The sequence below is a fragment of the Ambystoma mexicanum genome, chromosome 3p (assembly GCF_040938575.1).
Source record: "Ambystoma mexicanum isolate Mex_15411 chromosome 3p, UKY_AmexF1_1, whole genome shotgun sequence".
NCBI classification, from domain to species: domain Eukaryota; kingdom Metazoa; phylum Chordata; class Amphibia; order Caudata; family Ambystomatidae; genus Ambystoma; species Ambystoma mexicanum.
In genome coordinates, this window is record NC_090925.1 from 1,235,534,872 (window position 1) to 1,235,561,776 (window position 26,905).

Below are 26,905 nucleotides of genomic sequence, written 5' to 3' on the forward strand. Positions count from 1 at the left end.
AGGGGCTAAACCCGTGCCACGGGGCCCCTCCGACACCCCCGCCTCGAAAGGCGTTGAGGGCGCCGAACGAGTCGGTGCCGGCGTCGAGTAAATCGGCGTCGTCAGCCGCAGCGCCTCCAGCATCGGCGGTGTCGACACAGGCATCAAAGCCAGAGCTCCGAGCGTGTCCTTCGACGACCTAGGCGCTGTCAGCGTCGACGACCCCCTCGGAGGCGGAGCCTTGAGAGAGGTCGTTGATGACCTCGGCGCCAAAGGCATCGACGTCTTCCTCAAAGACGACACAGGATCACGCGGTCTCGAGCGCGTCGAGGACCGGGACCTGGAACGGGCATGGCGAGAACTGTTACGCTTGTCCGAGCGGGACCTCTCCTGCGAACCGTGCCGACCACCCGAGCCCGAAGGCTTGCGAGCGGTGTCTCTCGACCGATCACGACCGACCCCACTCGGAGGCGTGGACGGACCGGTGCCCTGCGATTCAAGAATCGCCAACATCTTCTTCCCGAAGGAAGCCCATTCCTCCCGTGTCGCTTGCATGGTGGGATAAGCGACCCGCCGACGGGCGGAGTCCTCGGAAGAGGACTGGGAAGGCGACCGATGCCGGCGCTCCCGGGAATTCCATCAAGAGGCAGAGGAGTGGCGAGAGACTCCTGGAAGGAGGCCCACTGGACCTCCGACGATGACGCCGAGAGTCGCCTCTCGAATCATCCGTCGAAAGCCCCACAGACCTCGACTTCCTGGGCTTCGACACCCTACCTACTGACAACTTCTTCTTGCGCTCCTGCAAAGCCTTGGCCGTGAGCGACTGGCAGTCGACACAGTTGTCTGTGTCGTGGGCCTCCCCGAAGCACCAGAGGCAGGCGTCGTGCGAGTCCGTTACCGACATCTTGGACCCACAGTCCCCGCATTTGTTGAAGCCCGGATGCGGGGTTGAAGACGAGATAGACATCGTCACGAACAGGTTTTCGCAAAAACCGAACAGGTTCAAAGAACCGAGAAGAATACAACAAACTCCAAAGAGTCAAGGCGTACCGTGATTCAGGAAGCGAACACGTTCGCGGAAAAAACAGAACTGAGGCTACGGGCGTCGTGCATCCTACTTATCACATCGGGCGACGTCGGAGGAGGTCCTCGGGGACGGCGCATCGACGCAGAAAATTTTCCGAAGCAGCACAGTTGTGGACATTACCTGTCATAGATATGGAATACGTCGGAGGACCCAATACCCTCAAAAGTATTTTAACCTTAGCAGAAATCCAAAGGATTTCTATGCGACACTGCCCTGAAGGTGCTGTGTGTCAATGTAAAAAGATGCCGCCTATGGAGTTTGTCAGATTCCAAAACCAAAAGAAACGGGGTTCAAATTAAAGAAAAATACCTGAGTGAGAAAAAGGTCTCATTCTCTCCAGGATGAAAATTAAAAGTCCTAAAGTCCAGCAAAAAGAGCTGGAGGTCTCCAAGGTAGATAGAAGAGAATTGGTACATTTCTGAGAATTTTCCCCCAAGCGATCAGCTCCACTCGGCACATAGGTCCACTATATATTTGTTCCTCTCCAGGGGGACATGAGAGATCAGGGCTCAGCCACTCCATGATGGTACCCCCCCCCGCCGCATGATGGCCAAGGCCATGGGCAGAAACACAGATGTGCGCACTGTGTGGAAGAGCCATCTTGGGGACGGGTGGATTCACCAAGCGGGATGGGGCGTGCTTTCTAGGCCAGTGTCAGGCACAATCCACCACTCACTCAAACGTCAGCGTGTCACTACACAAGCATGCCTTTGTGTGCCATGTTCCTGCCGGCTCAGGAAACGGGCCCCATTACTGTCTAGCCCAAAGGAGAATCCATAAAGCACGTTGTCCACGTTAGCCACGCCCCCTAACTTTTCTATGTACATTTATTGTTAGGGAGAATTCTAAGAAATGTGCTAATTCCTCTCTACCTTAAGAGACCCGTCCCCAGCAACTTTGTTGGATATTGAGGACTTGAATTTTTAACCTGGAGAAAGCGAGACCCTTCACCCCCCTCCACCACTCTCTCATGTATTTTAATGATTTTGAACACTTTCTTTTGGTTAAGGAGTCTGAAACCCCATAGGCATCTTTTTTCTTATTGTCACACAGCACCTTCAGCGCAGTGACACAGGAAAGTATTTTTGGATTTCCCAAGGTTTAAATACCTTCTTTTGGATTAACTACTGTTTCCAAGAGCAGTGAAGTGAAATTGACTTTGCTTACACGTTCCCGTTTGTCTAGCTTCACATGTAACAATTTTATGTTGCCCTTCCCTCGAATGGCTAGTGGCAGTGGTTTACTTTTAACTACCGTGGTGTGCATTTACAGCGGGCTGCGGTCGCAGCTGCAGTCAAAATGACCCAAGTCGTCTTTTTTCACCATTTCTTTGTGGAAAGGTCCTTCTTGAGATCTACTCAGTGTGATAAACCAGTTTTGGTCCTTTTGTTAATTTTGTTTTTGCCGGTATTCACGAGTGAAGCCCGCCTCTGGCTCCAGGGTGTCTGGTGGTGGCAGGAAGCGAGGGAGGTGCCCGAAACTCCCTGTGCTTAGTCTCCTAGGAGACCAGAATGCACTCTTAGGTGATTGGCCGGCTGGCTGTGCTGAGTGACTGACAGCTATGCTGGAATGAATGGGAGAAACCTGCATAAAAGGCAATGCTTTTTGGTTTAGAAGGCAGAGTCAACCACTGGACGAAGGAATCCGAAAAAGAACTTGAAGAGGACGCCTGCTGCAACTCCTGGACCGTTGGTTTGCCCGCTGAAGCCTTGCTGCTGTGCTGAAACTCCAAATTTGTATCGACAGACCCCCCTGCAAGGACGACTTCTCCCCTCGAGTTGGTGGGACCAATCAACTCCAAAGTAAGCCACCTGGGCATCCTCTCGGAGCTGGTTGAAGTTCCACTGCAGTTGCTGCTGGAACCGAATAGCCAGGGAGAGGACCACCAGATTGCGTGCGTTGCTTTTAAGCTGGTCATGAGCTCCAGGAAGATCCTCCGAACTGCCAGGAAGGAGGACTGACAGAGCCTGAGCCACCTGAACAGTGCTGGACCCTAGATGCAAGGAAAGTCCATCTCGACAGCCAGGAACCGCAGTGTTGCTATTTGCGGTAGACGCGAGGAGCTGAAACACTGAAGTGCCACTTGTTTGAAGATTGCCGGTTGCAAGCGGTGACCATCCCATTGCAGTGCACGAGTCCCCGGTAGTCCTCCCTCTGGTACCCACGATTGAGGCCCAGGAACAGCAGGATCTGCAGAGCTGCACAGGAACAAAAGTCATCTGCTGCACTTTTTCTTCAATCTAAAGGTACTGTAAAGTCTGAGAGAAGTTATCTCTTGTTGAGTCACCTTGCTTGTTCTCGTTGGAGACTTGTCTCAGTTGCCTCTGTAGAGTTGCCAAAAGCTTCTTTAGCTCACAAGCCTAATCAGCTTGTGGCCCTACTTTGAATTTCTTCTCATTCTACAAAGACTTCTAAAACATTGTGCAAGACTTACTTACCTACAAGAAGTGCTTCAGTTCACCTAGACTTTTGCTAACTTAACCGTGGCTGGCCTAGGCTCCCTGAATGACTCTTCTCTCCTCTGCTTAGGTGTTGTGCCCTCCTTCCAGGAAGGGGTTAACTCATTTTGCACCGCGGATTACCAAAAGTACTTATCTGCTTCAGAATACTTGTGCGATCTCTTGTTTTGTTCCAATAACCTTTTTCCTTCGACATATTCCCAAATCAGATCCTAAATGCAACGGTGATATATTAATGTCCCCAGCACCCCAACTATTGAAGTCATCGGAGGGTGTAGGAAGTGTCTTTGGGTCATCCCAAATGGGTACTTGCGGATTTAGAATTATTAAGAGTATTTTTGAAGTGCATTTGTGTTACTATTATATTGCCCCTTCTGGAGAAGGCTTACTCTGACAAATTAATAATTGTTTCATCAAGAAACCTTGTGTAAGAGTTTATTTGAATACTTGTCACTGTGAATCTATGTGCAACTCCCCTACAGCTCACATTGACCCCTCTTGAGATAAGCCTGGCTGCTCAACACGCTACTAACCTGTGTAGTACAGATTTATACCAAAGGTTGGGTTCCTATTGCCAGGTCAGGGTTGTTGTAGTGCACCCAATAGGGTAATGCATACAGTCTTGCCTAACAACTATTTCCCCCTTGGGGTATGTGTAATGTGAATTTATCATAAAGTGTATACTTTATTATATATGTGCTGGGAATTCTCTAGGAATATTATTGGACCTTACTGTACTTCACCCCCAGCCAACCTCGATCCTTGAGTTAAGCTCAACTGTGCTGCCATAGCCACCACTTTAGAAAGTTTGGCCTTCCTTTTGGTTGAAACCCTGTCTTGCCTTTAGATGCTTTACACCCTTCACCAGAGGGCTGTGAAAAAATCACCCCCACAAGGACAAACACCAAGATGGGAGAACACAGAAGGTAATGCCACCATTCTGGCTTCAAAGCTCCATCACTACGCTGAAGACATTTTCTGGTCTCATGAGAGGATGCCCAATTATCAGACTGAAAGGGATTGGAGGTTTCCCTCCTCCAGCTGGAAAAAAAATTCCAATAAGGAGTTTAAACAAAAGTGGACACAAAATATATTAAAAACCCAGTAGTTTATTTCAAAGTATAAATGTCAGGCTTGTTTGACAAAATCCCATTACAGTTACACTCCTACAGATACTAATCTACATAACATACAAAAGAACAAGGAAAACTCACTCACCCAGTTCAAATTGGACACTCTGGCCACATCACACATTTACTATTTACAAGTTCAGCTTTAAAATTGTTTCAGATTGTACATTTCCCAACAATGGATGAAGATATCCATTTATGCTAAACGTTGTGGCCCATATATTACACAATTGAGTGAACAAGGAGAAGACAGAGGCAGGGAAACTAATATACAGACAGAAGAAAAGAATGGGGTGTGGAGGGGGAACTCAGTTCCAACTATTTACACATTTTAAAAGGCTGACAGCACTTACATGTAAAAACAAATGCTTTGCAAAACACCAAACAAAATTACCAACCAATCTGTGTTTTAACGACTTTGAAAAACACATGGAAATCAAGTTTCTCGAGAAAAGAAATGATAATTTACTTTCAGATCTCCTGTGTTCATCAGGGGTGTAGAAATAAAAAATAAAGCTCTCTAGACATGTATCTTTTGTATAAAACGGGACTCCACCTTTAAAAGTTTTAGTTTTTAATTCCTTGTGTAGCCATTATGCCACTAAGCAATGTGCAGTAATTATTATCAAAGATCAGTAGCTGGAACACTGTTGCAATCATTCTGAAGAAAGTTTGCACTCCGCATGAAACTCAAATTCTTGAAACTTTTTAATCAAAGGAAATTGTCCTGGGTCTTGCAAAAAGAACAAGACATAGACAGCTAAAAAGCAGCTATGAGTTGAAACAGCCAGATGCACATATGCCCATTCTGTTAACAGAGATTTAACTGGTTCTTCCGTCTTAATTAATGGGCAATGGATCACGCAGAATAAACCTAGGAATCGCTGGAACACATGTATTCATCTCATAACTGATTTTGAAACTGCCCACACACTGAAAAAGTTAAGAATTATTTTTAATCAATTACGTAATCTAAACAGATGCATCGCAATAAGGTGCCTATGAAAGCAACTGTGCAAAATGTTTTCAGAAGCTGGGGGAACCTATCTTGGGCACACAGATCAGCACGAATTCTAGGCATGAGGAACTGTTCCAAGACCAACACAGTACAGCTGTTGATAGTTTTAAATAATGTAAGTTTCAATTTCATGTAAAAATGCAAACTGTACAACAGATACGGAATTGGTTACAGAAACCAAAAGGTTTTACTTGCCTAATCGGCACAACTCGCTGCTTCTAATTCGAACATATTTAAACAATACCACCTTTGCTAACATCACACAATGCATTAGCCACCTTACCAGTTTGCAACACAATTTTAAGTCGAAAAAGATATTTGTCCAAGTAACAGTTTGCTGTATTGGAGAGTGATAGATAGCTTTGATGGGAATAACAGGTTTACATCTCACTCCCAAAACCCTTGTTCTCCATTCCACAAATGTATTCTGCAAAAAGTGTGCCGCTTCTACTGAGGGGAGAGGCTGTAAACTGTTTTGAAGGTCAAACCGAAACAGTCATTGGGATCCACAATGAGACATCTAAGAGAATGACTTGTAACAAGCTCCTCTATGCACTTTGGAAAAGCAGAGTATAAGGAATACTGACTTATGCGCAACGTGTTCGACAGTTCCTCATGATACGTAACCTTCAGGGAAGGTTAAAGAGAACTCTCGGCAGTAACCTACTTAACTTTCACAAATGCCTTACTGCTTTGCCTGAGGCCACTTGACGAATATCGACTTGGTTGGATAAGTGGCCAAAGATTTCCATCCACTTGCCTGATGTGACCAAATAATCCTAAACAAGGATGCAATGGCAGCACTATCAGAATTCCCTTTGCCATGCAAGAGGCCGTCCAGTCCAGTTTTTACTTGGTATTCTGGGACTTGTTTTCCTAAATTTAAAATGGGAAAGAAAAACGTTCTAGAATTCAAAAGGAGAAAAACTGGAATGCCTTCTCATGCATGGCAAAGGGAAACAACAAAGCTCAGCAATGAGTGCTGAGAGAAGAGACTGTAATAGCACACCACAGCAAGGCACTCTTTAGTCATTTCCAGAGCATACCACTTTGGTCACTCAACAATGCTCAACGGTCTGGAATGGGTTTGGAAGGGTAGGAATTAGGGCAGTACCGTAACATTACATCACAACACGTTCAAATTCTGTATTCCAAGGGTGCCGATATTTCGGGAAGGTAAATAAAATGTGAAATTATTGGCAAGCTCAAGTGTCAAACTGTTGTTGCCCTTAATATTTTCTTTTGAAAGTCCACTTTGGGGAAGCTGGGGCAGAGGAAGGGGAAGGAGCCTTACCTTTGTAAAAAGACCCAAAAAATGACATTTCATTGGCACAATTTATAATAATATTCACTCCCATGGGTGGGGAGAAATCTCACCACAGTAACCTGAAAGGTGGTATTCCTCGCTTTAAACAAAATAAGCCCCCCCGGTCCATGCATACTCAAAGGACATACTATTGCAAACTGCACAAAGCAGACTGCTTTCAACATAAATGGTACAACAGTGACTAATCTGAAAAATATGGAGCTGCTCCTCAACAACACTAATCCTAGGGTGCCAACGGAACAGGAGACACTACCAAGTGCAAGCGTGCTGTGGGAATAGGAATAGTCGTATAATTGTCAGAAATCTAGAACAGTCTTGTCCAAAATACTGATATAATTTTACAAAATATACAAATATTCGTACATTTTGCCCCTTTCTAGACCTATATTTGTAAGAACAGATCGCTAGTGCAGATCCGCACAGCGGGCCTATTGAGAACAATTGAGAGTCCCCAAATTGTCAGACACAAATGGAACTGTCATTGCCATGTTTCGTGTTGCCACAGTTCAAAACCAGCAGCCGCCAACCAGCCAAAGGGGATTGGAGCCAGCCATGTTTTCTGCTCGACAGACAGAAAGCCAGTTAGCACAACTTGAATGTTTGCATTTCCTCCTTTCTCATTAACCGTTTGGCGGGAGGCAAGTGGTGTCAAGTGTTAAAACTGTATTGAAGGAACGGGCTGTTGCATATCACAACTTGTTCAAGGAGAAGGAAGAGGAAAACAAATGTCACATGTAGTGAAATTGAAATAACGTGTTCTGGATGTATTAAGGCACAAACAAATTTTAAACAAATATTTGTTGGAAGGTTTGAGGTCCTCTACCAAGAAGTTCTCCCACCCGAATGAAAGTAATATGAAAATCCTACAACCCAGGCAGCCAACTGTAAACTTGGAAATAAACAGCATTAGTTGGTTCTGTGTCAGGTGAGAGGACAGGAAGATAAGGGCAGGAATAGTACTATAAATTCACCACAAAATTCACACAGACCAGCAGTGCTCACGGTGCAAACTGGCCAATATAACAAAACTGTCAACCGTGTACACATCCATTGTCCAAGAGCTTGTGGGGCTGGACTCGCGTGTGCAGACACCTTCCAGTTCAAGTGTTACTTTTCCTTCATGGGAGGTCCAGTACTGCCCAAATAGCAGCAGGTATAAATCCTGATTAGGTGGCAAGGTGCTTTGCAAGCCCATGTCCACACCCAGCTCTGCAATGACATCCATGTCTGTGCAAAGACCTATCCTGGTGATAGGTCGAAGTGGTTTTACAACTAAGAGCCAAGCTTGAACTGGTCCAAGAAAATGTCTTCTCTATGTTGATACTTTACGTACTTTTGGTTTTAGATGGTGTACTTTACACCCACCTATCATGCACAAGGATTTAAAAAAAAAACAGGAGGGTTTAAAGCTGGGTCAGAAAAGGCTTCAGAATCTCATTCTTTAACTGTTCTGTGTAGCAATCACATCTGTAGACTGTGGGTCGCAAAAAACTCCAAATCGTCCATAAACATCCTTGGCTCGCACAGCAAAATAGTACTTGCTTCCAGAGACAAACTGGGTTAGAGTGCAGGCCATTGGGAGGGGAAGTGCCTTGACCTCGCCAATTTTCTTCCACTGGGAGGGAGTGGAGGCTGTGGGGTCTTCATGGTATGCATACAGGTGGTAACTGTCTACGCTGGCACAGCTTCGATCAACCTCCAAGACACTCCAGGATAGAACAATGCCATTCTGGCTCTGAACCCTGGCCAGTTTCAAATGTGGTTTCTGTGGCGGGGAGGTGCTGGCTGCTTCTGGGGGAAGGCGCTGTGGTTGCGGTGCTTCAGGCAGTGGTGCTGGATGGATAGTCCGGAGTGGCTCCTGCAAGATAAATAGACAACTGTCATCACAGGAGTATGGTCGAGCTGGGTTAGGGCTACAGTGGGATTATAGCTTTGAAAATGATGGGCTCACTTCCTTGCTGCACCCAAACTCTGCTGAAATTAAAGTCTATTACTAAAAATTAAATTATCTTACTAAAATAAAATCCTGATATGTTCTCCTAGATGCACTATTTCGTATTAGCCACAACAAGGCTGTTTTTGTAACTCAGTTAACTATGTGAGGTCACAAATAATGAAATCACAAGAGCAGAGCTGCCAGATTTAGCCAATACCTAAAATTATTCTATCTGCACACAACAAACCAAACTGTAGCAGACTGAACAAATGGGGGTTGGAATTTCTGTCTAAGTGGATTGGAGCGGAAAAGGTTCTTGCAATCCTAGTTCAACATAGATATCCTAAATTCATAAACACCAAATCACCAGCTTAACAGGGAAAAGGAAAAAAACAAGTATGTTTTTATTGTGACCTTTTTGGGCATTTTAAAAGGTAGCCAAGCTACCCCAGAGTTGCATAATGCATCGAAGTTGGATTCAGTTTAGGCTCCAAGTACTACAGAGGTGTGTTAACCTTGGAGAGCCCCAGCTCTTTTGCTGGACTCAGGGCTTTTTTAATTTTAACTCCTGAGTGAGTGGGACTTTCTCACCCTCATGTGTTTTTTTCTGACTAGGATTTTTGTGTTTTACTGTTTAATGGAAACGCATGTTTTGCATTGTGACACAGCCCCTTTTGTGCAATGCCTCTGTGTAACTACATTTTCTTGTGTAAACTACTTATTTTCCCAAGATTAGTAAGATGACTCCTGTCTTACCTTTTCTTTTGTGGTTCCAGCACACGCCACCCTATGTGGAGTGCTGGGGGGTTACATACTAACTCCTTAATCCCACTTCTCATGTAACATTCTGTTACAGCAACTAACGGGAATGGCTGGTGGCAGTGGTTTGTTACTTAATACCTTGTGCCATGTGTTCGGCAAGAATTGATGTAGTAACCCCATGGAAGACTAACCAACACTTGTCCTCTTGGTATTAGGTAACCCACCTTTTGGTATAGGCCTGTACTACACAAGCTAGTGTGACTGAGAAGCCAGGCTCATATCAAGATGGGTGAATGTTAGCTGTCGACTTGTAGCAATTAAATCCACAAATACAAGTAGCCAATTAACACTTACACTCAAATAAATAACTAAAACCTTACCATCAATTTTTAAGTAAGCATTCTTTAAAAAGGGCAATATATGTAACAATCAAATATACTTTAAAATACTTTTCCCGAATCAGCACAATGCTAGTAGATACTCTTGAGATGCTTTTTACACACTTCCTACACCTGGGAGGTGACTTAATTCACTAGGACAGTAATGGCATTTATATACCACTAATACAATTTGTAGATTCTGCGGTTTGCAGAAAGGAAAAAGTCACAGGTTCTTAAGGCATGTGAGTATATTTAAATCTTCCAATGAAGTTTAGACAAAATCATTCCCAGCAATAATAGTTAAAGAAAACGAAGAAATGACCTCTGAGGGACAGAAAATTTCAAAGTCAATTGGAGCACAGTCCATGGAGCTGAGGCACTTCTTAGATAACAAAGTATTGCACAAAGTTAGAGAGTTTAAGAAAAATCACTGTAGGGTCACAAGCTGTTAGACCTGTGGAACAACTCCAACAAAAACAGCCACTGCAAATCTCAGAGAAGAGCAAAGCTAAAGTCACGGCAGTTAAGTACCCCAAGTCTGAACAGCACCTCTGGTTTGAAGAATCGTCCCGCTGGCTTCTGCCTGGTTGCAGCGATGCAGATCCTGGGTGCCTGAGCCTCAGTCGTGGGGAAAAGAGGACGTCTGGAGGACTCCGGCAGCAGCAATTTGGAGGTCGGCTGCAGCTACGGGCTCTTTTCGGATCAGTAGCACTTTGCAGTTTCAGCCCGCGGTAAACAGCACCAATGCAGATCTTTGATACCGGTTGGGCTTCCTTTACTCCTCGAGTAAAGAACTTGAGCTGTGGTCGTCCTCCTTCTGGAGGGTCCTTTGAAAACGCCTGGCGCTTCTCGCCAGATTGCAGACATTGCACTACTATGGATTTCTTGACCCCTGGCACTCAGTTCCTGCAGCAGCAAAGAAATACAGACAGTCGTGGGAAGATGGTCCAGTGGAGTTCGTATCGTGGTTAGTTGGTCCCACTAACCCAAGGGAAGATGTCGCCCCTTCTAGAGCTTCTCTCGATCAGAAAAAGCTGTTTCAGCACAGCAGTAGGGCTTCACAGGCCAATTCAAAAGGTCCAGGAAGATGCAGCAAGCTTTGTTCACGGTTTCTTCATTGGTGTTCTTCCCAGTGGTCGACTCTGTCTCTAGTCCCAAATACCTCGCCTTTTAAGCAGGTTTCTCCGATTCATGCACAGCCTAGGCTGTCGCTCAAACAGCAGGGTGGCTGTCCTTAGAGGACAGCCAGCCAACCAATCAGGACTGGGGGCATTCCTAAAGACAAAGGACAGGAGTTTTTGGGAACCTCCCTCACTTCCTGCCCTTCCAGGCACACTTGAGCTAGAGTCGGGTTTCAGTACTTAAGCCCACCACATGCAAAATGAACAAAGGGCTCAAACCTGGCTTAACACCCAGAGTAAAACCCAAGAAAGACCCCACAAACAGGAAATGGCAAAAAAAAGAAGACTGGGACCATTTTGACAAAACGGTCACCCATGGGTGCTATACTGCAGCTGAGGATTCAGCCTGCGGTAGAAAAGCACAATGGTAGGAAAACTAAACCACTGCCACCAGCCATTTAAAGTAGTGAGGGCAACATAAAAAAGGTTGCACAAGTAGGTTGGAAGAGGTGCTACTAAGTACCCCCACACACCTGCCCCCCAGCACTCCAGTGTGTGCTGGACCTACAAAGAGAAAAGGTAAGTAAAGTCAATTTCACTTTACTATTCTTGGGAACAGTAGTTCACACAAGAAAAGGTATTTAAACCATATGAGAACTCTAAAGGATTTCTCCGACACTGCACTAAAGGTGCTGTGTGTCACCATACAAAAAGTAGAAGCCTATGGAGTTTGTCAGACTCCACAAACAAAGGAAACCTAATCCAAATCAGGTCAAACACATGAGTGAGAAAAGGGTCTCACTCACTCCAGGGTTCAAATTAAAAAGTCCTAAAGCCCAGCAAAAGAGCTGGCGGTCTCTAAGGTTGAAGGGAATTAGCACAGAAATTAGAATTCTCCCTAACATCATGTATCTGCAGGTTACCATTTACCCAAAATGGTCTGTCTTCTTTTGTCGCCATTTCTTGTCAGTTTGTTTCTTCTGGGCTTTTACTCAGTTATTTGAATCGGGCTGGAATCCTTTGTGCATTTTGCCTTTGGCAGGCTTCAGTCCTGAAGCCCACCCAGGATCCAGTGGGTCTGGAAAGGCAGGAAGTGTGGGAGGGCCACAAAACGTCCCTGTCCTCTCTCTCTAGGTGCGCCTGAGTGTTAGGGAGAATTCTCATAAATGTGCCAATTCCTCTCTACCTTAGAGACCCAACAACTTTGCTGGATTTTGAGGACTTGAATTTTTTACCTGGAGAGCGCGAGCCCCTTTTTCCCCCACTCTCTCATGTATTTTTAAACGTGATTTGAACTCCGATTCTTTTGGTTATGGAGACAAACTCCATAGGCATCTTTTACATTGTGTCACACAGCACCTTCAGTGCAATGACACAGGGAAGACTTTCAGATTTACCCAAGGCTTAAAGGCATGGTCTAGTAAAACATTGTATTTAAAAAATAGATAGGAAACATAAAAAAAAATACTAGCATTCTCTTTTTTAAAACTTCCTATGTAAAATTTTGAGCTATTCAAGCTCAAAATTCGCAAAAGCAAGCACATGGGCGCATCCATTTTGTGAAATGGATGCCCTCCTGTGCTGGCTTTTGCGGCACTAATGAAGGCAAAGCCAGCCAGCTGTAGTAAACAAAATGGTACCGCTGGGTGGCTTTCCCTTCATTAGTGCTGTACGCGGAGGACGGGGACCGGAGACCAGAGCAGGAAAGCTGCAGCTGAATCTCGGTAAGTGCTATTTATTTTGGTAAAAAAATAAGCACTAGCTGGGGTTTTTTTTCTAAGTTTTCCAGGCTGGAGGAGCCCGGAAAACTTAGAAATAAAACCGCAGCTTTAAAAACGCGGGCTGCGTTCGCAGCTGCAGTAAAGCACCCAAGGGTGCCATTTTTGTAAAAATGGCCCTGGTCTTTTTTTGCCACTTCTTTGTGGAAAGGTCCTTCTGGAGTTTACTCTGCGCGCCAAAACAGGTTTGGTCCCTTGGTTTGCTTTTATCTCGGCAGGATTCATGAGTGAAGCCCGCCTCTGGCTCCAGGGTGTCTGGCGGGGCGAGAAGCAAGGGGGGTATGGGGGGGGGGGGTGCCCGAAACTCCCTGTACTTAGTCTCCTAGGAGACAGAAATGCACTCTTAGGTGATTGGCCAGATGGCTGTCCGGCAAGGACAGCCAACCTGGGGGCGGCTGACAGCTAGGCTGGAATGAATGGGAGAAATCTGCATAAAAAGGCGAGGCTTTTGGGCTTGGAAGGCACAGTCGACCACTGGACGAAGGAATCCGAAGAAGAAGTTGGAAGAGACGCCTGCTGCAACTCCTGGACTGTTGGTTTGCCCGGTGAAGTCCTGCTGCTGAGCTAAAACATTTGTTTCGACTAGAGAAGCCCTGTAAGGATGACTTCTCCCCTTGAGTTGGTGGGACCAATCAACTCCAAAGTAAGCCACATGTACATCCTTTCAGAGCTGGTTGAAATTCCACTGCAGTTGCTGCTGGAACCGAATAGGCAGGGAGAGGAACACCAGATTGTGTGCGATGCTTTAAAGTTGGCCAAGAGCTCCAGGAAGATCCTCCAGACTCCCAGGAAGCAGGGCTGACCAAGCCTGAGACACCTCAACAGAGTGCTGGACCCAGATGCAAGGAAAGCCCATATCAACAGCCAAGTGTCCGCAGTGGTGCTATTTGCTTAGACGCGAGGAGCTGAAATCAGAAGTGCCACCGAATAGAAGTTGGTGTTACGCTCACCTGATATCCCTGGGGGCGTCTGGAAGGCTCCGAGATCTGAAACCCTGGATCTGTAGTTGCCCAGTGCTGAATAATGTATCTTAAGTTATTTGTAGGGTGAGCTATCCGTCCTGCGTTTCTTGTGCAGGGGCGCTTGACGTTTGTTGGCAAGCTGCCCGAGTTGCTTCACTGGTGCAGTACGCCTTCCTTGGGCCCAGGCCTGCTGTGACCCCGAATCTGCTGGTAGGCAAGTAGGTTTGTTAATTGTAAGTCTTTGTTCCGTTTATGGTGGGAATTCGTTAATGTCTTTATTTCCTTCTTTTCAGGTGCGAAGGTCTTGATGCTGGCGTGCCGGATGGAGAGGCACGTTTTCTAGGTAAGAGAAAGCACGAAGCGTAGCGCCTTTATTGTCTTTTAAAGCTAACCTTTGTTATCTTTTTCTCCTCACAGCCGCTGTGGTGCTGCGAGTGGATGAGAGCGTGATGAAAAACAGGCCCACGGAATCCGTTAAGGCAAGTACAGCGCTGTGCGGTTGTTTAATATTGAAAGCGAACCTGAATATGTCTTTTCCTTTGCAGATGTTGCTGTGGTGCTCCGGATGGAAGCGTGGCGTAGCACGATCGAATTCAGGTAAGACTAATGGAATTCGATGTTTTGCAAGCGCGCCTTCCAATAGTTTTTCCCTTTCTCGTTATTGCAGGTCGCAATATTCGAACAGCAGCTGTGGTAGCGGTTCGCCGAAGTCCTTAAGCTAGTACTCACAGGTGAGTGATGTTTCTTCTTCTCTTGGTTTCCACAGATTGCAGCCCAGTTGAGATGCTGAGTGCTGGAGGGTGTTTTCTCAGGTAACACAGAATAATCTTGTTCTTGCAGGATTACAGGAAGATGCTGAAGACCAGGAGCTGGACACAGTGAGCGTCACGCTGCTGGTTGCAGAATAACACAAAGCTTGTCCCGCAGTCTGGGTGTGGTTTATATAGCCCAGGTAAAGTAGTACCAGGTAAAGTAGTTCCAGGCCTGCCACACCCAAAACACTAGACCGCATGGCTTGGTTCTTAGAACCAGACTGTGTGGGATTTAGAGGCCCATGTACATATATGGGACCTACTTTGAACAGCCCTTCCTTCCTACATATGAGCCCGGTGCCAAAGGCACCAGGACTGGCTCCAGGAGCCCTTTTGCAGTGGTTTTAAGGCCCTCAGAGTTCTGGTGGGAACCTGCTTGTGGCACAACTTGTGCCCCCCTCACAGTGGTCATGACAGTTGGTCCTTGTCGGTCACCGACCATCCCGTTGCAGTGCAGGAGTCCTCCAGACTTCCTCCCCCTTGTCCCCACGACTGAGGCCCAAGAACACAGGATCTGCAGAGCTGCACAGGAACAGAAGCCAGCCAAAACCCTTTTCTTCTAACCAAAGGTACTGTACAGTCTGAGAGAACTTGCCTCTTGTCGTGTAACCTCACTTGTTCTCTGCTGAGACCTGTCTTGGTTGCTTTGTAGAGTCGCCAAGTTGCTTCTTTACTTCACAAACCTAAACAGCTTGTGTTATTGATAGATTATTTATAATGCGCTTAATACTCAGAAGTAGCCAAGCGTGGACCCCGGGATCGAACCTGTGCTGCTCCGTGTCATCTTGCTTCCAAGGCGAGCACGTAGCTGCTGAGCTATCCTCCCGACACCTTGTGGCCCTACTTTGATTTATTCTCTTCTACAAAGACTTCTAAAACACGGTGCAAGACTTTGACTACCTCTAAGAAGTGCTTCAGCTCACCTAGACTTTTGCCCAATGGACTTCGGCTTAGACTGGCTCCCTGAATGATCCTTCTTACCTCTGACATTGTGCTTGGTCTTCCTCCCAGGAAGGGGTTAACTAACTTTGCATTGGAGCAGGGGTGGGGGGAATGTAGTTCAAAAGTACGTACCTGCTTTCAGAATATTTGTGAGATCTCTTGTTTTATCCGAATAACCTCTCCCTTTGACAAACTCTTAAGTCTGATTCTAAATGCTAACAATGATATATTAATGTCCACAGTGTCCTAGTTACTAAAGTCACCTGAGTGTGTAGGAAGTGTGCGTGCCATCCCTACAGGGTACTGATTTAGGAATATTAAGTGTATGTATTTTGGAGTGTATTTGTGTTCCTATTATATTGCCCCTTCTGAAGAAGGCTTATGCAAACTGACTGTTAAATAAATTAGTAATTGTTTAATCAAGAAACCTTGTGTGTAAGAGTTTATTTGAATACTTGCCACTGAATCTCTGTGCAACTCCCCTGCAGCTCACATTGATCCTCTTGAGATAAGCCTGGCTGCTCAATCACGCTACCAACCTGTGTAGTACAGACATATACCAAAGGTTGGGTTCCTATTGCCAGGAAATCAGGGTTGTTGTAGTGCACATCAAGGGTAGTGCATACAATCTTGCCCAACACTGAGTGAAACCAGTTCCGATTGGCTGGCTGCTGCAGGAGTCAGACGTCCTCCCTCTTGTCCCCACGACAGACTCAGGAAACCAGGATCTGCATCGCTGCAAACAGACAGAAGCCAGCTGGACCACTCTTCTTCTAAACAGGGGAACTGTTCAGATTTGGGGTACTTACCTCAGTCTTTGGCTTTGCTCTTCTCTGTTGAGACTTCCAGGTGCTTTTTTGTTGGAGAAGATTTCAACTCTACTTTCCACAAGTGTAACAGCTTGTGACCCTACAGTGATTTTTCTTCAGAAACTCTCTAACTTTGTGCAAGACTTATCTAAGAAGTGCCTCAGATCCATAGACCGTGCTTTAATTGATTTTGGCTGTCCTGGCTCCCTGCAGACTCTTCTGGTCCATTTGACTGACATTTTCTGTCCCAGAGGCGATATCTTAGTTTTTAACTATTATTGATGGGAAAGGTTTTGTCTAGACTTAATTGGAAGATTCAAGTATACTTGCATGCCCCGAGAACCCGTTTAACCTTTTTCCTTCTTCTAACCTTTTCTTTCGGCAAACCACAGAATCTACAAAGTGTATTAGTGATATATAAATGCCTTTACTGTCCTTGTGAATAAAGTCACCTCAATGGGTAGGAAGTGTGTAAAAAGTATGAGTATCTACTAGCATTGTGATGATTCTGGAAAAATATTTTAAAGTATATTTGATGTTACATATATTGCCCTTTTTAAAGAAAGCCAATTTAAAAACTGATGTTAAATGAACAAAATAACTATTTATAACTGGAAACTTGAGTATAAGTGTTACTTGGCTACTTGTATTTGCAAAATGTATTGCTACAGCTCTACAGCTCACATTTACCCCTCTTAAGATATGCCTGGCTGCTCAGTCACATTACCAGCTTGTGCAGTGCAGGCCTATACCAAGAGGACAAGTGTTGTGTAGTCTCCAACAGGGTTACTACATCAATTCTTGCCGAACACCATAGGCCCCCGTGAGGGAAGGTGTACCTTGCGTCGCCGACTGAACCAGTCGTCATGCCGAGGGACAGCACAAATAAAGACATCCCTACCTGGGGTACGGAGGTCCACTCTGTCAGATGAACGGATGCCATTGTAACAGCAACAGGATCCGGACTAGGGCCCGCACAAACGGGGCTTGCAATTTTACAGGGATGTCAACGGCGGCTCAGGCAGGGCATACCATACTAACCAGTTTAAGGGACAGTCCAACATGGAGGTGGTTGATTGGCAAGTCTGTGCCGAAACGGATAAAAGGAGACCAGACTTGCACACAAGTGGTCGTTTCTTCTCCATTGTAGACCGCAGACTGCAAGACTCAAAGGCAGAAGACTGGTGGGCCTACCCATGGGCGAATGCATGGAAGAACTCAGACGAGGCGAGACATTAAGAGACTAAAACCCCACAAGGGTGAAGAAACCATGAACTGCAACATTTATGTTGAAGTCTCTAAATAAAATGTATCTTACTACAGCAAGAACATGGTGGTAGTCTGATTTATACAGGACCTTTTGCCTAGTAAATGTACCGAGTGTTTAAAAATTACTTACTTGTAATAGAGTTGATTTGGTAACTGAACCTCTGAAATACGAGCACTTACAAAAGTTCTTAATATCCTTTGAATGTGTTTTCCCATTCTGAAAAGTTTATATAAAAGCTTACATTACTCACCTGTGAATTGGTTCCCGCACTTCCTGTTAAGGAAGAATTTCCAAATGTGCCAATTCCTCTACCTTGGAGACCCCCAGCTCTTTTGCTGACCTTTGGGATTTTGAACTTTTTAATTCTGTGTATTTTACTCTTGTGTTCTTTGATTATGGAATTTTAGATAACTCCCATCTATTCATGTGTGTTACATAGCACCCTCAGTGCAGTGACAAAGGGATGTCTTTTTAGACTTCCAAAAGGTCTAAATACCTTCACTGGGATAAACTGCTGTTTCCCAGAGAATGTAAAGTTAGGAACAAGTTACTTACCTGTAACTGTTGTTCTCCAGCATGGGTCTGGCATGGATTCACATGCTCATGAATATTCCCCGTCAGGCCGGGAATCCTCAGTATAGAAAAAAAATCAGTATCAGTTTCGTTTCTGATCTGTCTTTCTTAGTAGTAACCAATCACTGGTCTCTGGGTCATACTGCCCCCAGCCAATGACTGCCCTCTCCCTAAGCCCCACCTCTGGCACCCATCCTCAGATTTGGTAGCACGTAAAGTGGCAGTATGACCAAGTGAAGAGCCGCAGAGGGGTAGGTGGGAGGGTTCGCATGTGAATCCATGCCAGACTCATGCTGGAGAACAACAGTTACAGGTAAGTAACTTGTTCCTTCTCCAGCATGGGGTCTGGCATGGATTCACATGCTCATGAATACAAGAATACATAGCAGTACACACATGCACAACCAAGGGAGGTGGCAAGGCTCAACATTAAGCGTTACATAAACTCAACATTAAGCATCTCTTACCTCCTCACCAGGCTCACCTCAAGCAAACAGGTTGCGCAGCACTGCATGGCCGACCCTGGACTACTCCCTGGAGTCCCGATCGACGCAGTAGAATCTTGTGAAGGTGTGCGTCGACCTCCACGTTGCAGCCCTGCAGATGTCCAGCAGGGGCACACCAGACTGGAACGCCGTGGTAGCAGCGATTGCTCTGGTCGAATGGGCTCTTGGACGGCCAGGCAGCGGTCGGTTTGCCAACTGGTGACAGTGCATGATGCAGCCGGAGAGCCTTCTGGAAATGGAAGTCTTCGAGAGAGCCTTCCCTTGATTCACAGTCCCAAAGTTCACAAACAGCTGTGATGTCTTCCGAAAACTCTTCATGCGGTCCACGTAGAACTTCAGCGCTCTAGCTACGTCCAGTGAGTGCAAAGTCCTTTCAGCCGGCGACGAAGGAGACGGGAAAAAACTGGCAACACCAAGGGTTCGTTGAGGTGGAAGTCCGACGGCACCTTGGGCATGAAGGAGGGGTGCGTCCACAGCACCACCCTCGTGTCGTGAAACGTCAAGTATGGCGGCTTGCAAGATAGGGCCTGGATCTCTCCCACTCGTCGTGCGGATGTGATGGCCAAGAGAAACGCTGTCTTCCACGACAAACTTCAACGGTGCCGAATGTATAGGCTCAAATGGGCCCCCCATGAGCCTGGTCAGCACCACGTTGAGCTCCCACGCCGGGGCAGGGGCCTTCACCGGCGGGAATGATCGGCACAATCCTTTCATAAATTCCTTCACCAGTCGATGAGACCACTAGGACGTCCGTCCCGTAGTTCTGGTGTATCGTGAGATGGCGGCCATATGTATCTTGATGGAAGCGTGAGCTAGTCCAGCCTTGGCCAATGACAGTAGGTACGGCAATACTTGAGGGGCCGTAATCCTCAGAGGGCTAATCTTCTGTGCACGGCACCAGACAGAACCTCTTCCATTTATGTCCGTAGCACTTCAGAGTTGAGGACGCCCTGGCCTTTGCAAGAACCTCTCTGCAGTCGGCCGGGATGTCGTACCCTCCAAACTCTAGTGCTGCAGGAGCCAGGCCTGCAAGTTCAGCGACTCTGGGTTGTGGTGAAGAATGGCGCCTCCTTCTCTGGAGAGAAGATCTGCGTCCGTCGGCAGCTTGACTGGTGTGGACGTTGACAAGTCCAGAAGGTCCGGGAACCAGATCTGTCTCGGCCACACCGGTGCGACGAGGATCATCCTGCACCGGGACCTGTTGAGCTGGTTGATGAGCCGGAGCAGCAACGGCAGCGGAGGGAACGCATAAAGAAATAGGCCGTCCCAGGGGAACGAGAAAGCATCACCCATGCTCCTCGGCTGGGGGAACCTGCTGGCGAACCTCCGGCACTTGGAATTCGTCGCGGTCGCGAAGAGATCGATTTGGGGTTCGCCCCATCGTCGGAAGAGTTGATCCACTTGATCCTGGCGTAGTTCCCACGCGTGGCACGAGCGCAGCTCTCTGCTGAGTGAGTCGGCGATCGTGTTTTTTTATTCCTGCCAGATGAAAAGGCACCAGAAACATCCCTTGGGCGACGGCCCAATGCCACAGATCCTGGGCTTCCTTGGATAGGGCAGGGGATCTGGTTCCGCCCTGCTTCCGGATGTAGAACATCGTGGTGGTGTTGTCGGTGAAGATCCTCACCACCTTGCCCTTGAGGGACGGAAGGAAAGACCTGAGGGCCCAGAACACTGCGCGGAGCTCCAAGATGTTGATGTGGAGTGACTTCTCCTCCGGGAGCCAAAGGCCTCTCGCGTGAAGATCTCCGGAGTGCGCTCCCCAACCTTCCAGGGAGGCATCCGTCATCACCGTCACCTGGTGAGCTGGGGTCTGAAAGTCCATGCCCGCTGACAGATGGTACCCCACCACCGGATCGCCTGACGGAACGTCTCGTTGAGAGGGATCCTGTCCTCGAAGTTGCCCGTCGACTGGACCCAGCGGGCATCGAGGAACTCTTGTAAGGGGCGCATCCGAAGCCTGCGAAGGCGCACCAAATAAATGCAGGACGTCATCCCGAGGAGGGACTTGATAGATCTTACCCTGGCTATGTCCGTGGCCAGCAGACGCTGCACCTTGCCCAGAATGGTCCTGGTCTTTTCCTCCGACGGCAAGGCCAGCCGCACCACTGTGTCGAGCTTGGCTCCCAGAAACAGGGCTACTTGCGACGGAACCAGGTGGGATTTTGGAAAGTTGATGGAGAATCCCAGGTCCGTGAGCAGCTGGACGGTCTTCGCAGTGTGCTCCACGGCGAGCTCCCTTGTCCTTGCCAGGATGAGCCAGTCGTCCAGGTAGGGGCAGTATGAACCAGAGACCAGTGATTGGTTACTCCTAAGAAAGAGATCAGAAACGAAACTGATACTGATTTTTTTCTATACCGAGGATTCCCGGCCTGACGACGGGGAATATTCATGAGCATGTGAATCCATGCCAGACCCCATGCTGGAGAAAATTGACTTTACTAGTCTTTTTAAATTCCTAGATCCAGCATACACTCTCTTCCTATAGAGTGCTGGAGGGATTACCTAGTATGCCATGTGTCTAAAATACTCCTGTAACAGTCAAATGCTACCCTTTTCTAACGAAATGGCTGGTGGCAGTGGTTTTACAACGAACTATCATGATTTTTCCCGACCGCAAACATTGGTATCTGTTTAAACAGGTCCCGGTCTTTTTTTTGCCATTTCTTTTTGGAAAGGTCCTTCTAATGTTTGTCTCTGCGCGCCAAACCAGGTTTGGTGCGCTTTGTTTCTATGCCTTTGGCGGGCTTCAGGACTGAAGACTGCCTCTGGCGTCCGAGTGTCTGGGATGGTTAGGAAGTGAGGGAGGTGCCCGAAACTCTCTGTGCTTAGTCTCCTAGGAGACCCAAATGCACTCTGGAGTTATTGGCTGGCTGAGTGTCCAGCAAGGACAGCCACCCTGCTGGGTGAGTGGCAGCTAGGCTGGAATGAATAGGAGAAAACTGTTTAAAAGGAGAGTCTTGTGCTCTGGAAAGCAGAGTCGACCACTGGAACGAAAGAACCAAAGACGAGCTGGAAGAGGACGGCTGTTGCAACTCGTGGACCATTGGTTTGCCCAGTGAAGCCCTGCTGCAGGTCCGGATTGCCAAGTTTACCTCAACAGAGAAGCGCCTTCAAGGTCTTCCTTTGAGTTGGTGGGACCAATCAACGCTTAAGCCACCTGGATACCATTCTCGGAGCTGGTTAGGATTAACCAGGGGGGAAGGACACCAGCTTGTGTGCTTGATGAACAGCTAATCTAAATGAAGTGACTCCATTTTGTCAGTGTTTTCCGACGATCCCGTGCAGTGCAATAGTTCCCTGACGTCCTCCCTCTTGTCCCCACAACGGAGGCTCAGGAACAGTGAGATCGACAGGAACTGCCAGGAACCAACATCTTCAGCTGCATCTTTTGCTTCATACTAAGGTACTGTGCCAACCCGATTGAGAGAACACTTCTCTCGCGGTGAAATTTCGTAAAACTTTCCCAACTTGCAGGCCTAATCAGCTTGTGACCCCAACATATGATTCTTTTTCGTACAAACAACTTCAGAGAACTTTGGCAAAGACTTTCCTGTTTACTTCAAGAACTGCTCTTTCCTATCCAAGACACAAGTCCAGTGAATTTGGCCTAGGCCTATTCGACTGAATCTGGACCTCTAGTGAACTGTAACTATTTGCACTGCCCAAGACAGTATTTGTGATCTATTCTGCTAACTTGTGCCTTTTTACTCCCATCGAAAGTAACTGAAATGCCATTTTGCTCCTATTTCAGGGGAGCCTAATTTGTTCAGAAACATGTTGGTTTGCTATTGAAGTGTTTGTGTATAATATTAAGTTGCCTCTTTCTAGTGAATGTTTTCTAAATGATTGTGTAATAAGTGTTTTACCAAGAAACCTGGAAAGTAAGTGTCTACTTGAACCACTGTGATTGTAAGACCTCTGTGTAATCACTTGTAATGCTCACATTCCCTCTTGAGATAAGCCTGGCTGCGCAGCTCGCTACCGCAAAACTATGTAGTACAGACTTATACCAAAGGTTTGTTTTGCTTACACCTGTAGTCGTAATTGTATGTGGTGGTCCCAGAGGGTACTGCATGCAATTCTGCCTAACACTTCCCTAAAGTAATAGTAATGCTGTTGGCTTCACCCAACTATTTCTTTCAGAAGAGTCTAGTATAAGTCTGCCTTGGACTTTACTTACCTTGAATAGCTGTGTGCAATTCTTAATAAGTATATTGTGGGTTTTTCTAACATTGGTCTGCTTTGTGCCATCCTAAATTAAGTTAGAGTTATTGCTTGACTCCATCTGTGTTCCACTGATCTGAAAAGCAACTAATACTTACTTACAACATTTGGTCTTACTCACCTAGCATAACTGAGGGTTATCCTGAATATAATTATAAGTTTATACTGTTCAAGAATTTGTGTTCCACTACTCCGAAAAGTATCCTTGTAAGAGGGTTGGTTTACTAAGTGATTTATTAGCTGAGTGTCACTGCAGGACTGACCGGGTCTAATACCCTTGAATTACTTTAAGTAATTTAAAAGTAACTTGTGGTTTTACTCCCCCTGAATAAGTGTGTTCTATTGCAAATGTGTATGATTATGTCCGACTTGCTTAGGAATCCTGTTAGTTATTCTGAACAAGGTCTATGCTTTGGTCTGTGTACCTTAAGCATTGTGTTTTTATATTGAGTTTATGATTCTAGGACATAGAATTTACCAACCAAGATTTACCTTGGCCGACTTGTATTAATAATAAATCTATTTTTTTAAAAAAATTACTTCTGGGTGTTAGTGTTTCTTTGGAACCATTTGTATGCTACAGGCTCATTGTACCTTAGTACAGCCCCCCTCTCTCTCTCCTAAGATGAATCTGACTGATCCGTCTACGATACCAAATACTCGGGTGGTACAGCCTTATACTAAGAGTGGAGTTTTTTACTGCCTCAGTTGTATGGTTTTACTAAGCAAATATTTCTGGGGTTGACACATGTCAGGGATATTTATCATGAATATGAAAATCTTACCAACACTGGCCTCTTCAAGATTCTTCCTTCGGTCTTACACAGGATACTTGGCTCCTCTTCAGATTTGCTGGAATGGCTGCAGCAATCATCCTTATACCAAATGTAGGTGAGTGATCATACTCATCCCTCCAAATGGAAAGATCTGCCCCACACATGCACATCAGCACTGGTCCAATAAGGGACCACAGCGTGTCTTGCTCAAGCATGCCCATACTTACTAGCACCAGTATGTGGATTGGGACCAGTCTGTCCAGACCGTCCCCACTTCCTGGGACCCAACACACATGGCATGCACTAGCCCGCAAAAAGCATTGCTTTCCCGGGCAAATACATGACCATAAAAATAAATTCCTGACCTGAGAAGGCAAGAAGAAGGCCAAAGAACAATCAAAAAGTCTCACAGCACGGCCATCTTTGGACACTAGCCACAGTTAGTAGCCAGACGCAGTAAATGCAAGAGCGCCAACTAAAAATATATCTTGGTGAGTGGGAATCTTTTTCCCCCTCTTACCTAGTCTTTTACTCTTTTATGGGTGACCTTTTTATGCCTTTCGATAGTGTGTGATTGGAGTTATAGTTTCCTATAATATTTGGTCTTAAAATGGGCTGCCGCTTTGGGCTCCCCTGTTAATTTCTCTTTCATGTACTTCATGAATTATTGTTCCCAAGTAGTTAAGAGGGATTTTCATCCCCTTTACATTTTGTATGAGTGAGCAAGCACACCCCAACTTATGTGGAGTTCTGGGGGATACAATGTATCCCATTTCTTACTTATCTGGTAACATTTCTGTTACAATGGCGAGTTTACATGAATGGCTGGTGGCAGTGGCTTTACCTTTGTGACTTAGTCTTTATTACAGGCAGGCTGTTAATTCAGCATCGGTAATGCACAGAAGGGCTACCATTTTGCTAAAATGGTGGGCTCCTTTTTTCATCATTTCTCGTGTGCTTGTTGTTTGACGTCTTTCCTGACCATTCTGGACGGGAACGACCTCAGTGGAAGTTTTGTCGTCAGCAGGAATACTTTGGATTCCCCACCCAGGCTCCAGAGTGAGAAGGCAGGAAGCGAGGTAGGAGTGCAAAGCTCTGCAGCCTGTTGTCTTTCACCTTGCCTAAAAGGAACCAACTCCCAGTGGGTGGGGGTGGTGGTTCCTGTCCTGATTGGACAGCAGAACGCCACTTGCTGTAAAACACATGGAGATTTCAGAAGTTCTGCTGTAGTTCCTGATACTCTGAACCTGGAAGCTGCTGACAAGACCACTGAAGCTGAACCCAAATAGGACGATGAAGAAACGGTGGTTGTCGCGATTTCCAGCAACCGGAGAGTCTGCTGTGTCACCGTGGTCTGATATAACCCTTCCTTCCAACTGACCTGGGGGCCCGAACGCAATGACTCCTACCCAGAGGCTGGGTAGTCTCAAGATCACCTGCTTTTTGAGCCATCCCATGACGTGCTGCGACATTGCTGGGCTGCAATACCCCAAATACCCTGTGACCTCGAGCCATTTGAATCCATCCAAAACTTTGGTTGCCTCCTCCTGGCTTCCCAGAGACACAATTCGAATCCCTGAAGCCGCCTCACCAGAGTGCGGGACCGAGAGTGTGAAGAGAATCCGACCAGCAATATTCATTCTTCCTCTGGCTGCTGTAAAAAGGCGCCAAATCCACAGAGTCACGAGAATCCGTGAAGTATCTTTTGCTGGGAGCCACCTCTGACTGCTGCTGCAAGTTCTCATCCAGTTTTTTCGTCTCCAGACTAAGAATCTAGGGACCGGATCCAGTGCTGTTGCATCCTGAAGACATTCACTTTGAAGCTTCTCCTTTCTCCTAAGGTACTGTGTGGGCTTGGGTATTACTTGCCTTAAGTCTGGTGTGCACCCTGTGAGCCTGAGTGGGTGATTCGTGTGGTTGGCAGTTTGCCCATACCACTTGCCCAGGCCCATTTCTGGAACACATATAGGGAGCCTTCTCAGAAGTCCCTGAACACTTAACTCTAAAAGAGAATGACCTGGTAAAGAAGCTCTCCTCTGGAACCCATTTGAAACCCATCTCACTCTCCCTACAGCTGGCACATAGACCACTAGGATACCTCTTCTGCCTCAGAGTACTCATGCAATAAACTAGAGAAGTACTGGATAAGAAAAGGTTTCCATCTTGAAAAATATAACAAGTTTAAAAGTACTTACTTGCTTAAAGAATAGTGTGGTAACTATCTCTGTGAAAGAAGTTACAAAGTGTCCTTAAGTTTATGATTACCTTTGAGTTGCATTGTGGCAAGTGACAGTTTGCTTTACTTTGAGTGGTGCTCCCCCACCCCCACTATCTTGAAAAGTAATACGTGTTGGTACTGTCTTATTGCCCAACTGCATGAGTGTACAAGCTAACCAATAGGGTTTACCTACCTTGAATAACATTGTGTTCTTCTCGACGTGTACCATAAGGTGTTGCTTTCCCTGATCTGCTTTATACAGACCTAAAACAGTCCTTGAGGTAATACTTGCCTCTGAGTTGCTTGAAGCCCCTCTTAAAAGTAAATGGTTACTTACCCTGAACAGCTGCTGCTTTCTAACACTGGGTTGTGCCTCCCTTGAAACTGCTTAAAGCAGTTCTAAAATAGTCCAAGGGTCCATTACTTATCTTGAATGACCATGGGACTCAAAGTGTGATTGGGTTTTTACTTAACTTGAATAGCGGAGTGCATTCAAAAAATGTGGCGGTGCTGAGTGTCAACATTAAAAAAGCAGATACCTATGGAGTTTACCAGACTCCATTAAACAGTAAGAAACACAAAACCATGAACAACTTGAAAATTAGTAAATAACCATTTTTGTTTTACTACAGGTCTCCTTCATTTGCTCCTTACGGACATCAGCTGTTCAGTGGGCAATTAAGTGTTTTCGCTGCATGCTGGCTGCATGTCTGGTGCTTTTCTGGAGACTTTTTAATGCACCCCAAGGAAGCCGGTTTGTCACACTTTAGGCAAGAGGGTCCCCACAAGCCATACTTTCCCCTTTTTAGGGCCCCACCCAATGTAGAAACGGC

General features: G+C 46.3%; 1 protein-coding gene across 5 annotated transcripts in view; it reads right to left on the reverse strand.

The window, feature by feature from the left end:
• Positions 1–4,614: 4,614 nt before the first annotated feature.
• ATF7IP (activating transcription factor 7 interacting protein) overlaps positions 4,615–26,905 on the reverse strand; it is an 813,149-nt gene continuing 790,858 nt past the window's right edge. For all 5 annotated transcript variants that reach the window (XM_069652710.1, XM_069652711.1, XM_069652713.1 and 2 more), the window contains one exon: positions 4,615–8,858. In XM_069652710.1, coding sequence (XP_069508811.1) covers positions 8,442–8,858 — 417 coding nt within the window. In that variant the 3' untranslated portion in view covers positions 4,615–8,441. The remainder of the gene's footprint in view (positions 8,859–26,905) is intronic.